Source organism: Macrobrachium rosenbergii, chromosome 43 (assembly GCF_040412425.1).
Source record: "Macrobrachium rosenbergii isolate ZJJX-2024 chromosome 43, ASM4041242v1, whole genome shotgun sequence".
Classification (NCBI taxonomy): domain Eukaryota; kingdom Metazoa; phylum Arthropoda; class Malacostraca; order Decapoda; family Palaemonidae; genus Macrobrachium; species Macrobrachium rosenbergii.
The window spans coordinates 45,801,625-45,816,624 of NC_089783.1; the positions used below are offsets into that span (position 1 = coordinate 45,801,625).

Consider the following 15,000-nt stretch of genomic DNA (forward strand, 5'->3'; position numbering starts at 1 on the left):
CTATCCGTCTGCACTTTATTCTGTCCGCACTTTTTCTTTCCGCCCTCAGATCTTAAAAACTGCTGAGTCTAGATGGCTGCAAATTGGTTTGTTGATAATCCACCCTCCAGTCATCAACCATACCAAATTGCAGCCCTCTAACCTCAGTAGTATTTTTTTTATTTAAGGGTAAAGTTAGCCATAATCGTGCCTCTGGCAACGATATAGGACAGGCCACCACCGGCCATGGTTAAAGTTTCATGGGCCGCGGCTCATACAGCATTATACCGAGACCACCGAAAGATAGATCTATTTTCGGTGGCCTTGATTATACGCTGTAGTGGCTGTACAAAAAACTCGATTACGCCGACGAAACTTCAGAGCATTTTTTACTTGTTTTGTGTATTTTTTTGATAATTTTTCTACTTAGCCCTGTCTTTCGTCTATTCTCTTGTTATGAACCACCATATTACGAGCTATTTTTTCTGTTTTTCTTCCAAGTAAAAGACAGAAAGAAGATCCGTAAGACAATCTCTACAGCTATTCCGTGACCTTCCGTCATTCTTTACAGGCAAGTTGGCAATCTTTCAGGGATTATATCATTATCATTAATCATACTTTGAAAAAGAGGGACGAACAAAAATCGGTGTCTCCGTAGGAAGGGTGGATAACGCGAGCAACCTTTTAGTTGAATTGGCCACCAACAAGTATAAAAAAAAAATAATTCTTCCGTCAGTTATGCAGTCCTGAATTTTTGTTTTTAAACTGCATAAACATGAAGTCTTAAATTATAAGTTTATTGTTCATATGTCTTAGTCAAGTTAAGACAAACAAGTCATTGTATCTCGCTTCTGTCACGAATAACACCGGCCGCTGTTACATTTATTTAGGAAACTTACAGCTTTTTCCATGAAAAAATTATATCACTTTTAAAAAGGACCTATCAGAATATCACGTTAATAGCTTATGGCTAACTGTACGACAAAATAATAATAATAATAATAATAATAATAATAATAATAATAATAATAATAATAATAATAATAATCATAATAATAATAAAGGCATCGTAACTCATAGCGAGAAAATGCCAATAAAAACGAAGAAACTCAAACAAAAATATAAAAGTAACGAGTGAGTAAACAGAGACGCATGGAATTCTTTACACTCATCAAGTCTTTCAGAATGAAATTCTGATTGAAGTAATTATGTACTACTCTAATAAATTATACGAATATATTAAAAGTATTTTTTCTCCGAATCTCCACAATACTTTTATCTATAAAAAAAATAGAAATTAACCTTATTACAGAAAGTTATCAATCCACGGTAAAAAAAAAAAAAAAATTTCATACCATAACATCAGCCAATAGCAATCTTTCACGAAGAAAATGGACATACTGTTGATCAGAAGGTTGCCAAGACACGATAGTGAAACCCGCCGATTCACTGGGACCTTGGTTAAACATGTAATACAAAGCACTTTCGTAAACTTCATCCTCAAATACATCTCATAGAAATGTGGTTGTATTTTCCTATTTGAAATTACTATTTGTATCTTTATTTATTTTCCTGTCTTGTTCAACATTCTGAGACGATGTCCTTTGTTCTGGTATCCTCAATCTTTGTCTTTGAAAAATGAAGGCATAAATAAGTACTGATGAATAATCCCCAACCAGTCTTTCAATTCAGTGAATGAATAAAATGTGAATAAATATTATTTCATTTTGTACAGCGATTATAATTGTTAAACATCCTGAAAAAAGTCAAAATAAATATAAAAGATATTCGACCATATTGTAGTACAAATACATGTAAAATATCTCACAAACACTTTACAGAAATTCGTTGAGAAAAAAATTGAAGCAACCATAGCAGTATTCGTGTTCTTTTTTTAATTGCAAGTAAAATCTGCTTCCAGATAATCACTTCCTAAAAATTTTGAACGAGAAAAACCTCCTGTGGCTGGAAATATTCAGGAAGGTTCATTTCCCAGAAATAACGAGGGAGTTTGGCTCACCAACCCGAAATTAATTGTCTCCAAACCTCGTCTTAGTTAGAGAAAAATCGTTCCTTAATTGCCTGAATATTCTCTCTCTCTCTCTCTCTCTCTCTCTCTCTCTCTCTCTCTCTCTCTCTCTCTCTCTCTCTCTCTTACTCTCTATATGTGATTATACTTCTATTTTTGTTAACGCTTACGAAGATATGGAGAATTTTAAAACGCTGAAGATATGGAGAATTACACACACACACACACACACACGCACATACACACATATATATACACATACACACGCACACACACATATATACACATACACACATATATATACACACTTACACACACACACTATATATATATATATATATATATATATATATATATATATATATATATATATATATATACATATATATTATACTGTGTGTGCGCGTGTGTGTATGCACTCGCAGACGTCCGTGTGTGTATAATTACACTTGGGAAGTCTCCACCTTCTATAACAGTTTCAGAAGTACAACCATACATTTATAATACTCCCCACCAAAAATGGAGCGGCCAAGACGAGAAGTTGTAATCTTTAGATTAACCTTTGATATCTCCCGAAACCTCGGTAATTTCCCCCCAAAATTTTACGGAAAGAAAAAGCAAGGAAAAAGAGCGAGGCCCATAATTTATTATTCCCACCAACTCCTTTGACGTCATAAATCATTAACAGGCCAGCCATTACAGTCTCTCACAACTTCGCCTGGGGTAGAGAGAGAGAGAGAGAGAGAGAGAGAGAGAGAGAGAGAGAGAGAGAGAGAGAGAGAGAGAGAGAGGAGAGGGCGGTTCTCTAAGCAAATTAAAATTTATTCCTGGAATAAAATCATTTATCTTTGTAACTCTTTGGTCTTCGCCATTCTGAATAGTTTCATTTTATAAACAGTCTTCTAACTTACTCGTAAAGTATAACGGATATATACAGATACGAATGATATGCTTTACTAATGTTTATTCTAAGTATTAGCAGAAAACTGGAAAGCTATGCTTGGCTAATAACTGTCAAAAAGAACAGATCGTCGAGATTTATTTCTTCTTCATTAACTTTAAGGTCTTTCGATGGTGGTTGGTCCTGGCTTTCTCAATACCACAATATTACATATAATTTGTATTCACAGATCTTTTGGTTTGTAACGTTACAACAAAAGTGCATCCTTCTGTAGCTGATCTTATTTTGAGGTTAACTCTATTTTCCTTAGACTGGTCTGGGTCAAATTAGTTTCATCAGTGAAACTGTTATGTTATTTTCAAGTTTTACTTTACCCTTATTATATATATATATATATATATATATATATATATATATATATATATATATATATGTGTGTGTGTGTGTGTGTGTGTATGTGTGTGTATATATATATATATATATATATATATATATATATATATATATATATATATATATATATATTAACTTTATCACATACACAATTGTTCTGTGCATTAGTAGAATTACTAAAAGGACCTCATTCAAACTGGATGGTATCTAATGGATACCATCCAGTTTGAATGAGGTCCTTTTAGTAATATATATATATATATATATATATATATATATATATATATATATATATATATATATATATATATATATGTGTGTGTGTGTGTGTGTGTGTGTGTGTATTCAAAATAACAAGATTCAAAAGTCAAATTGACCAGCAGTATTTGCTCAGGAGCAATAAAGTGTCTGTATTTTGCAGTACAACGATACTTCCTAAAAACAAAGCAATTAAATTCTGATAAAGGACCTCTCTAATTTTCTGCAGCTATTGCCAATTAAACTGCAGAATAAAAGAAAAAAAATTTTATGATTTTCCAGCAACTTGTTTGGCAATACTTTTTTCTTTCATCGGTCAGTGTGAAGTTAGTTTTCATAAAAGAATCAGCATTTTAGTCTCAATTTAAAGCCCAATATGATATCCTGTTTACCATCCATTGCACAACAAAGCTTAAATTTCTCCATTTTCGACAATATGGCGGTTTTGGAGTTCTTTATAAAGTGGTTTCATTTATTGGAATGGAATGGAATATAGAGTTTAGGACAAAGGACAAGCACTGGGACCTGTGAGGTCATTCAGTGCTGGAAAGGTAATTGAGAGGAGGTAGTCTGAAAGGTGTGATAGGAGGTAAACCTCGCAGTTGCACTATGAAATAATTGTTAGGAGATGGAAGAAAGGTAATATGAATGAAGGTACAATAAAAAGAATGAAAGGGGTTGCAGCTAGGGGCCGAAGGGACGCTGCAAAGAACCTTTAGTAATACCTACAGCGCACCCCATGAGGTGCACTGGCGGCACTACAAACCTACGGGGGGTTTCATTTTTTAAATCGGTGATAATTAGTTATGTATAACGGAGTCGTTAAAGTTTTCACTTACAGCATAAGTTCCAAGACCAAGGACCCTTTTCATCCTTACCTAAATTATTACCTATTAGGCACATTCAAGATCTGAACTTAGGTATTGCTCATACTTTATTTAACATGAAAAAGTCAAATGGATGAGATAATTATTGTGATTGTTGCCCTCAACTTGTACATTATAGATATGCTAGTTTCATTATAAATACAAGGTAGACGTGGAGATTGTTTTAGTTAATAAGAATAATCAATGACTAGAAAAGTTATTATTCGCCGTGTTGAGGACATATTGAAATGTTGTTACCTTGGTTAACGAGACATTACTGAAATAGCTACACAACACTGAACACTGTTAGACGGGCAGGATCCCCGTAGGAGGGTAGTGCCGTCAGCCCACCTCACGGGGTGCACTGTAGACATTACTAAAGGTTCTTTGCAGCGTCCCTTCGGCCCCTAGCTGCAACCCCTTTCATTCCTTTTACTGTACCTCCATTCATATTATCTTTCTTCCATCTTGCTACCCACCCTTTCCTAACAATTATTTCATAGTTCAACTGCAAGGTTTTCCTCCTGTTACACCTTTCAAACCTACCTACTCTCAATTTCCTTTCCAGCACTGAATGACCTCATAGTTCCCAGTGCCTGGTCTTTGGCATAAACTCTATATTCCATTTTATTCCAAGACGGCCAGGATGAAGAAATTGATGTAAAAGGGTTTTAGAAAGCCGAAATATAAAACATTGTTTAAAGAAACAGCAACTTTGAATTTTAGGCATGTGAAGCAAGTGATAAAATAGTTATAATTGCAACTTTGAGGTGAGCACTTAAATCTGGCACTGAAAAAACAATAACCTTTTTTTGGAACAGTGGAAAACAAGTTGCACATTTACGTTACAAATTACTGAATGAGGGAGGAATGACTAACAAGAACCCGGAAGTTCTAATTTATGCCAAAACACTTTTAATCCGTGGGAAAAGCTGTGGGAAGCACATTCGTGTCCGCATTTATTTCGACACAGAAACAGGCACACTAATTACTGTCCTAATATGTATATATATATATATATATATATATATATATATATATATATATATATATATATATATATATATATATATATATATATATATATATATATATATATATATGGGTTCTTTCGTATGTTTATTTTCTCCCTGTCTTTTTAGTCACTTTTTAGCTCTTGCCTTGCTTGGTGTTCCTTTCAAGTTCTTGTTTTAATTTTTGTATTTGTAAATGTTTAAAATTTTTAAAGAAGTTCTTCCCGTTGCATAAGTGACGTTTTAAGTATTTATAGTCTGTAATTTTCCAGCCTTGAGGATGAGGCATCATGTGATGTGAAACGTTGGCATAATAAACTTGATCTTGTGAGGGACATACATGCCTTTACCTCTTCAACCTGATATATATATATATATATATATATATATATATATATATATATATATATATATATATATATACATATATATATATATATATATATATATATATATATATATATATATATATATATAATATATACAAACATACAAACATACATACATATATATACATCCATATTCTATTATAATAACCAATAAGATTATAATATATAAATGGTTGAAAAGCGTTCAGTTCAATGCGCAATTTACAAGAACTGTAAAGCAGCTACGGATTTGTTCTGCAAATCCGACGAGAGACGCCCAACAAACACAAGTAATCTAATTCCCATTCATCTTAGTTAGCCATCTACTCGAACATCCTTCATTCCTCGCAATGAAGACCGAGCAAGGGTAGAGGCGTGAAAAAGAAGGTGGGGGGGGGGGCCGTGGGATTTTGAGAGAAGAGGATAAATAGTCTTTCAGAAAACGGCGTGGCAAAGCAACACCATTCCACAGTGAAGGGGTAGACGGGTAGACAGACCTATGGCATAACAAATGACCTCAGACCGCGGATAGCGCCGCACTGGGTTTGCAAGAAGATCCATCAATGGGGGAGGTCCTTTGACAGCTGGGATTGTGGGAAATCCAAGCGTGATTGGTTACTTGTCGTCAGATGGATAAAGGCGTGGCAGTTGGCAGCAGATGGTATCTGTTGTGGTGTTAAGACCGTCGAGGTTCTTCTTGTCGGTTTAAGTGGGACAGGAGAACTGATGGTCCGATTGTCCAATGATCGTCCAAAAAAAGCGGGCATGTAAATTATATTGATATATGGTATTTTTATATACGTTGATTTTCTCTAGATATTAAATTGTTTTCGTCTATTTATCATATGTTTTATGAAAATGGGAGAACTGTACTAGGTTAACAATTTGAAAATGGAAAGATACACTCATTTTGATGGAAATGTTTCTCAATTTTGAGTTAATAATAATAATAATAATAATAATAATAATAATAATAATAATAATAATAATAATAATAATAATAATAATAATAATATGAAAAGAGTCCCTCTTTTACAGCAGTGTCGTTATAAACAAATGAAGTTTAGGTTGTCAAGAGTCTTCTCTATTCTTCTTAAGAAGAATAGGAAAGACTAAACAAGCTAAAGGATGCTGAAACATTAATAATAATAATAATAATAATAATAATAATAATAATAATAATAATAATATCTTTCTATTTGTTTGTACGCAACAGCTACAGTCAACGAATATTAACCTCCAGTTTAAATCTGCTGCCATCCAGTCCGGAACTGCCTCTCTACCCACTGGCCACCGTACAATTATGTATAACACAGGTGTTGCCTAGGTCCGAGTTAATGGCTGTACCTAATATTCATATGGCTGGGAGAAGCCATCTCGACCCTCGTTTACATTAACGTCCATTTTGAAATGTTCATATACTTGCACAAAATCTGCTTTGGCCAAAATAATGACTTTTAAATTCTCTTTAAGTTGTAGAGTACAAGTATCAATAGAACTATCTGAATGGTTTTGTAAGAAAAATAAGAAAATTAATCAAGAAACAAGGAAAGAGTGGTTATGATATATTGAAGTTGGAATTTCCTACCTGTGGGTTCAGTACCTTATTCTGTGCCTTCATTATCATCTTCATATGGAAAGCTGTTCGCCTGTGGTAGCTACATATTAATCTCGGTGCCTTATCGATTTGTGAGGCCAGAAAGTACTAGACAAAATGACTCTCTTTCAATTAATTAACACACCCTACAAAGAGCGTTTCATTCTAACAGGATTCATGAGTCTGTCCCATTATAGCAGCCATGTTGATATTCTTTCCACAAACAGTTACAGTCTTTCTCTTAGAAGTGTTTTTTTTAATGTAGTGGAAGGCATAGTTACTATATCTCCAGTACAATTATTTCTTTTCCTGATGCTTTGACATCTCAAAATCCCTCTAAAGAATTTAACGTTGAACACAGTAAAAGACGGATTGTTGCTGTAGTTAGTGAGAACTGGGAAAGATTGATGCTTCAATTAATACGAATTTTTAAAAATTTTTCGAGGAATAAATTTAGAGGACAAAAGCATCTCCACAAAATGGCATCCTTTCATGAAAATAGTGAAACATGAGACTCGACAAAAATATACGGCACTTTATTTAACGAAATGTAAACAATGACTTGATCGATTGCATCGCCCCTGATAAAATGAGAGATTGGAGGTTCCTTTTCCTTTGCACTCTCCTCAGAACGAATTAATAATAATGGAAAAAATATGTATCACGCCTTTCGTGTCAGAGGCAGATTTGGTATTTTTACACATATTTCTGTTTCTGTCTTTTTCTATGCCATTCTATCTCTTTCTCTTTCTTTTTTACTAGAAGAAAATTAATCCACACTTCTCTGAAAGTGAATCCAGCAACAATATCTAACAGGAATTTTTCGTCATTACATTAAATTCATATTTCTGTCTGTCTTCTGTCTGTCTCTCTATACCTTCTATCTCTTTCTCTTTCTTTTTTTACCAGAAAAAATCAATCAATATTTCTCTGAAAGTGAATCCAGCAACTTCATATAAGAAAGGAATTTTTCGGGCATTACATTAAATCCATTAACACTGACAAACTTCACACAATTCGGAGCAGCTAAATCCTGTTACAATCTTTCGCGCGACGCGACCTGCTCTATAAAACTTGACAATCTGACTGCGTCTCCATTTCAGGCACTGTCAGAAGCGACACTTTTCTCTATTAATCTTTATTCCCGTTTGCTGGAGGGGGACTGGGAGCTCCAACTGCTCTATCTATCATGGGGAAGATGAGTTGATTTCGACGTTAAGGAAAGACCCCAGAATTCGACAAGAGTATATAGAGCAAAGTCGAATCCAACCTATATCCGTCTTGATGGCTTAGTCGATAAATCCAGGTAACCTCTGAGCATAACAAAATGCATCATTTCGAGTCCTGGTTGGGTCAAATGCACTTAACAGCCAAAGTGAAGTGATTTGAATATAGGAGATTTCCAGCTTAATATTTAAGGGCATTAAAAAGTCATTTGAATATTTACGGACAATATTACTACGCACTGACACACAAGTACACACAGACACCACACACACATATATACATATATTCATACATACATATATATATATATATATATATATATATATATATATATATATATATATATATATACTGTATATGTGTGTTTCTGTGTCTGTGTGTGTTTGTGTTTGTGTTTGTGTGTGTGTGTGTGTAAGAGTATGCGCACGTGCATGCGGTTAAGCAAAAATGTGCTTCACCTGATATACTGATAAAAAAACCGCACTTGGGTACAAGAAAAGTCACTTGCAACTACCGCAACAATGCCCTGTAGGGCATAATGACCAAACAACCAAGGTTAAGAAAGCGAGAAGAGGAAACTGGACACGTGCACTACACAGTCATCAAACATTCTGTCAGTACATCGTGACGATGACGATCTTCTTCTCTCCTAAAAGGAATAAAACCCCTTTTTTATATCCCACGACTTGGAAGTTGACTTGGCACTTTTTGCCCAACTCTTCTCCCTCATCCCATCTGGTCTTAACTGCTCCTCTGCCTCCCCCATTCGCCTGAATATTTCATTCGGGACTTCTCCGCCAACGGCCTGCTCCTCCTCCTCCTCCTCCTCCTCTCCTACGAAGTAGTCGTAGAGTCTCTTTAAATGTAGATCTCTTTGTTTTTGGAGGGAGGGCGCTGTTCCTGCTCCTCCTCCTCCTCCTCCTCCTAGCGGGCTCCGTCCATTTAATCCTACAAAGGCAAAGATTGTCTTGGGCGTTTTATTTTTAACCGAATTTGCCGTTTTACCCTTCCCTTGTGTTTAATCCATTAGAATCCTTTCATCTGCGCATTTTGGTACTTTCATGTTTACCTCCTTTGTTTCGTGCGCCCTCTGGGAAGCAACTTCCGCTCTGCTGTTTGCTTTGCACTGCATGACTAATCCTCTTCTTGCTACCTGCTCTGTTCTGCTCTGCTTTTTCAGGGGAGTGGTTGCAACATGTGTTTGCCTGTGTATATATATGCACGAACGCACATGGTAAGTCAGTCATTAGATAAATTAATATACCATATAATAAGTAAGTCATATATATATATTAGATATATATAAATTAATATATATATATATATATATATATATATATATATATATATATATATATATATATATATATATATATATATATATATATATATATATATATATATATATATATATATATATATATATATATAAGTTCATGCTTTCATCACTTTACCTCACGCTATTTTCCAGTTGACATGGAAGTTACTGGTCAAACGATTATGCCTTTTTTTTATGTCGTGTCCATAATTATGCTAAATTTTAAATTGCTGAATAACAAAATGGGTTGTGAATTGAGTGTAGAATATCTGATGATTGGAGAAGACACTGTATTAATTGTAGATGGTGAAAAGAAACTTCAAAAGCCCAGTGCGAGGGTTTGAAAGTTTTAGCAGAAGGAGAAAGTTGTAAGTACATGCGAGCAATAATGACAGTATGAGGGTCAATGAAAGCTTAAAAGATGAGACAATTGCCAGTAGGAATAGGGAATGAAAGAAAGCAGCCGATTTGCATAAGCTCTTCGTCTCTCGACCTTGTTAGCAAGGTCGGCCGCTTGATTCAACTTTCTCCATCTATTTCTATTCCTTGCATCTTCCTCTCCCCTTCCCACCTCACCCATATCCCTCCTCACCACATCCATCCATCTGATCTGCTGAAGCCCCACACTCCTCCTCCCCCATCACTGGCATGTTCTTAGCTCTCTTGATTGGTTCCAAATCACTTTGCGTAAAAAGAGGATAGTAGTGACACTGACAAGATGTAAGTCGAATGTGTGGTATATGTAATGTAAAGGAGAGGGTTAGGGAAGCTCGACTGAGATACTGTGGTCATGTAATAAGAAGAGAGGAGGTGGAACCAATCAAGAGAGCTAAGAACATGCCAGTGATGGGGGAGGAGGAGTGTGGGGAGTCAGCGGATCAGATGGATGGATGTGGTGAGGAGGGGTATAGGGGGATGGGGGAGGAAGATGTTGAGATCGAAAGTTGACTTGAGCTGCCGACCCTGACCCTGCTAATACAAGAAGGGACTAATGAGGTCGAAAGAAGAAGAAGAAGAAGAAGAAGAAGAAGAAGAAGAAGAAGAAGAAGAAGAAGAAGAAGTAATATTTACATGAATGCGTGAAAAATCTTGATCCTATTTGACCTTCAACAATAAAAGAGATTACTTTTTTCGATATCAATTACTTTATATTTTCAAGGATAACACTACGCATCAAAAATTAGATTTCAAATGGCGGATAAATTTATGAAGGCCTTCAGGTCATTCTAAAACTGTTTTAATGTTTAAATTTCATGTTGTTGATGTTTTGTATATTCTACAAAATTTACATGCCCATCAGCTAGCTGCTTTTATGTGAAGTCCATAAATAGTTCCACCTTCGATGAGTCAAACAAACATTAAATTAAACTAAAGTACAGTGTAGTGTACAAGTTAAAAACAGCCTTAGTTCTGACAGACCATCACTCAACATGGCCAGATTATATACGAATTCGCCTGTCCTCATAAAGACTTGTGGGTCTCATTCACATTTCGGAATGGCTCGGACGAGACCTGGCTATGGTTTCTTTTTTAATCTCTAAATCGTTTTGAAACACCGACCTACGGCATCAACGTTTTTGGGAAGGCACCACAATCCTAGGCAGGAAAGGGGGGCGTATGATATTTTAACTTTCGTCGATTTTACTGGAACTGTACGTATAAACTAATCGACCATGCAATCCCGACCTGCAAATCATCATGCTATCCCGCCCACATTGCAGACAACTAAGAAACATTAAGCACAGGAGAATGATCGCACAGTATGAACATTGGTTTATCCCAAAAATATGTTCCCCTATCAGACCTTTAACCATTTTGACTAAAGGAGTGATATATGACGGGAAAATGCTTGTCCAGAACGCAAGAACAAGCAGAAAAACATTCCCAAAACGATTTAGGCCTTATGACATCTTGTACAAGAAACAGGAACTGCTGTTCAAATAATTGATGATTGACGCATAAAAACAAATAATTCAAATATTGTCTATGCACTGCATTCTGTTTTCACATTCTCTCTCTCTCTCTCTCTCTCTCTCTCTCTCTCTCTCTCTCTCTCTCTCTCTCTCTCTCTGAATGAATGAACGAATGGGGAGCCTCAAATAAATTTTCTTCTATTCAATAAAATGTAATGGGATGATATGACAGAAGCTGGTGAAGGACAACAGGAACACATTCATTAATATGAAAATGCAAGAAATGAACAACTGAAGACGCTAAGATTACTTACCTTGAAAGGTAGACTCCTCGTAATTTATCAGGAGATGAGCACTGAAGATCAGGGGCTGTAACAGAAGTATTGGATGAACTGAGAAGTGCTGCCAGCCACTGCAGTGAGCAGTTGCACACCAATGGGTTATCCCGTAGGTCTAAGCTCGTGAGTGAGCTCCATGGGACTTCTGTTGCTGGAAGCCCCTGCAGTCCATTAGCCCTCAGGTCCAGGGCTTTGAGTTTTGGAAGGGAAGTGAAAAGTCCCTTCGGTAAGTGATGCAACAAGGAATTATGGGAAAGCGTCAAGGAAATGAGGTTAACACAGTGACTAAGGGCTTTTTGCTGTATATTCTCCAGCAAAGGGCACCTAGACACTTCAAGTGTTTTCAGGTGCCCCAGACTTCTGAAGGCTCCGTCCTCTAAACTTTTTATTTTGTTGCGGCTGAGGTAAAGCGACTCTAACCTGAGCAACGATGCCAAAGCCGCTGTTGGTACTTCTCGCAGTAGGTTGTCATTCAAGTTGAGTTTCAGCAGACCCTGTAGGCGATGGAAGGCGGTATCCGCAATGAAGTCAATGCTATTAGTTTCCAAAGAGAGTGTGGTTAGCGTAGCAATGTGGAAAGCATTAGATTCCAGGCGTGTTAACCGGTTGCGACACAGGTGAAGTGCCTTCAAGGAACTGAGGTCCTCCAGGGCTAAGGTTGGCACATAGCGGAAGTAATTATCACACAGGTCGAGGACGTCTAAACTGATGCAGCCACGAAATGTCTGCCGAGAGAAAGTGTGGAGCTTATTGTGAGCTAGGAGGAGCACATTGAGCTTTGGAACATCTACAAGAACGGCTGGAGGAAGATCACTTATTACATTGTGACTCAGGTCCAGTAGAGTCAGGGACGAAAGGCCACTAAGGGATCCCGGTAGTAGTGAAGGGAGATTGTTGTGTCCCAGTCGCAACTCTCGTAGTCCTACTTGTACATCAAAGTTGCCCGTTCCGAGGGAAGACAACAAGTTGTGGGACAAGTCCAACTCTTCCAGTTGGTCGAAAAACACCAAGGCCTGGGCGATGGAGTTGATGGAGTTGTGGGCCAGGTTGAGGCGACGCAGACCTGGGTTGAAGAGAATAGGCACAATGTTCACTCCCACCCCGACACAACGGGCACTAGGACCGACGTCGTCGCAGTCACATCCTGCAGGACAGAAGGCCCTCACTGAGCCCACCAAGAGGGACCACGCCAGCCACCAACACACCATCACTGGAAAAGAAGAGAGGGATATCAGTCAAACCCCGGTTTATCGTCACTTGCAGTGGACATTTAATTAAAGGTTGCATTACTGTTAATTGCTTTATTCATTCATCAGTTAAATAACACATTCTGGGTAATAAACCTAATCCCAACCTGCACTGTAGAAAAGGACGTATATATTAAAATTATCATTAAAATAGAACGTGCATGTAGAATAAAAATAAAACATTGTGAGAACTGGCACATCCACAGTGAAAGCACCAGAGGAAAAAAATAGGAATTGAAACGTGTGAGAAAAATAATCATTGTGGCATTGGCATTTCTGTTAAAGGAATGAAGAAGAAGAAAAAAAAAGGAAATCCATCATCCTTAATCCTAACTGGCAACTTATTCCCCCGGGAGCAATTCTGGTGGGTAAGAAAGAAATAAAAGAAAAAAAGGAGTGTCTTAAGCTGCCCTGATTGAATTTTTCTTAATGCTCGCTAAAGCTCATTCCGACCAATCACATCTAAGCTCTCTCTCTCTCTCTCTCTCTCTCTCTCTCTCTCTCTCTCTCTCTCTCTCTCTCTCTCTCTCTCTCTCTATAAGTAGTGGGAATATTTCCATAGTACAAAGAGGCTTTAGCCAGAGCTTCCGGCTCCCTAACCCTAACATCTCCTCCCTTTGATCTCGTAGTTTAAATCTCCGGTCGAATATTTTATCTAATTTCTTTCTCTTTTCCGGTTTTTCGAATGAAATTAGATACACGTCTCTCTCTCTCTCTCTCTCTCTCTCTCTCTCTCTCTCTCTCTCTCTCTCTCTCTCTCTCAATGCCATTTTTATTGTCTGGAGCGCCAACAGACTCTTGTCTTTCTTTAGGGCCATGTTTCTTTCCTTGAAAGAACGAAAAATCTCAAGAGAATTTTGAAGGGATATTTTTCTCGTCCTTTTGCCTTTAATCCTTTTGAGACTTGTCTCTGGTGAAAATTTATATTGTTTTTTTTCTTCTCTCTTTCCCTTGTTTTATATTAGTGTATGGGAGTGAAATTAGATTAAATACTTTTGCTTCCTGCATCTAAAAATAGAGAGAGAGAGAGAGAGAGAGAGAGAGAGAGAGAGAGAGAGAGAGAGAGAGAGAGAGAGAGAGAGAGAGAGAGAGAGAAGAATGTAGCGAACCTTAATAGAAGTCAATCTGAATATGATGATGCAGGAAATATATATATATATATATATATATATATATATATATATATATATATATATATATATATATATATATATATATATATATATATATATATATATATATATATATATATATATATATATATATATATATATATACATTAATTTAGTTCAGCCATTTTGGAAAAATGGACAATGAAAAGATGGTGAAAGTGCATAATTCAGAAGTGTAAGAGGAAGCGGAAGAGGGAGACCCAATAGATTAAAAGGATATACATCCAGACACAGATATGGCAAAGGAAGAGTTTTAATATCTAGAGACGTGAGATTACGAGCAAGGCAAGGTGAGTGGCGCAGTGTGTTGCTGATGAGCCTTTAGTGAAGGTGTATGAAGCAGTGTGGAAATTACTCATGTGTTAAGAGAAACTCCTTAAT

General features: G+C 36.5%; 1 protein-coding gene across 1 annotated transcript in view; it reads right to left on the reverse strand.

Annotated features, from left to right (window-relative positions):
- The window catches only part of LOC136828853 (insulin-like growth factor-binding protein complex acid labile subunit), a 214,007-nt gene that overhangs the window by 54,896 nt on the left and 144,111 nt on the right, over positions 1-15,000 (reverse strand). The window contains exon 2 of the mRNA XM_067087134.1: positions 12,177-13,410. Coding sequence (XP_066943235.1) covers positions 12,177-13,410 — 1,234 coding nt within the window. The remainder of the gene's footprint in view (positions 1-12,176; positions 13,411-15,000) is intronic.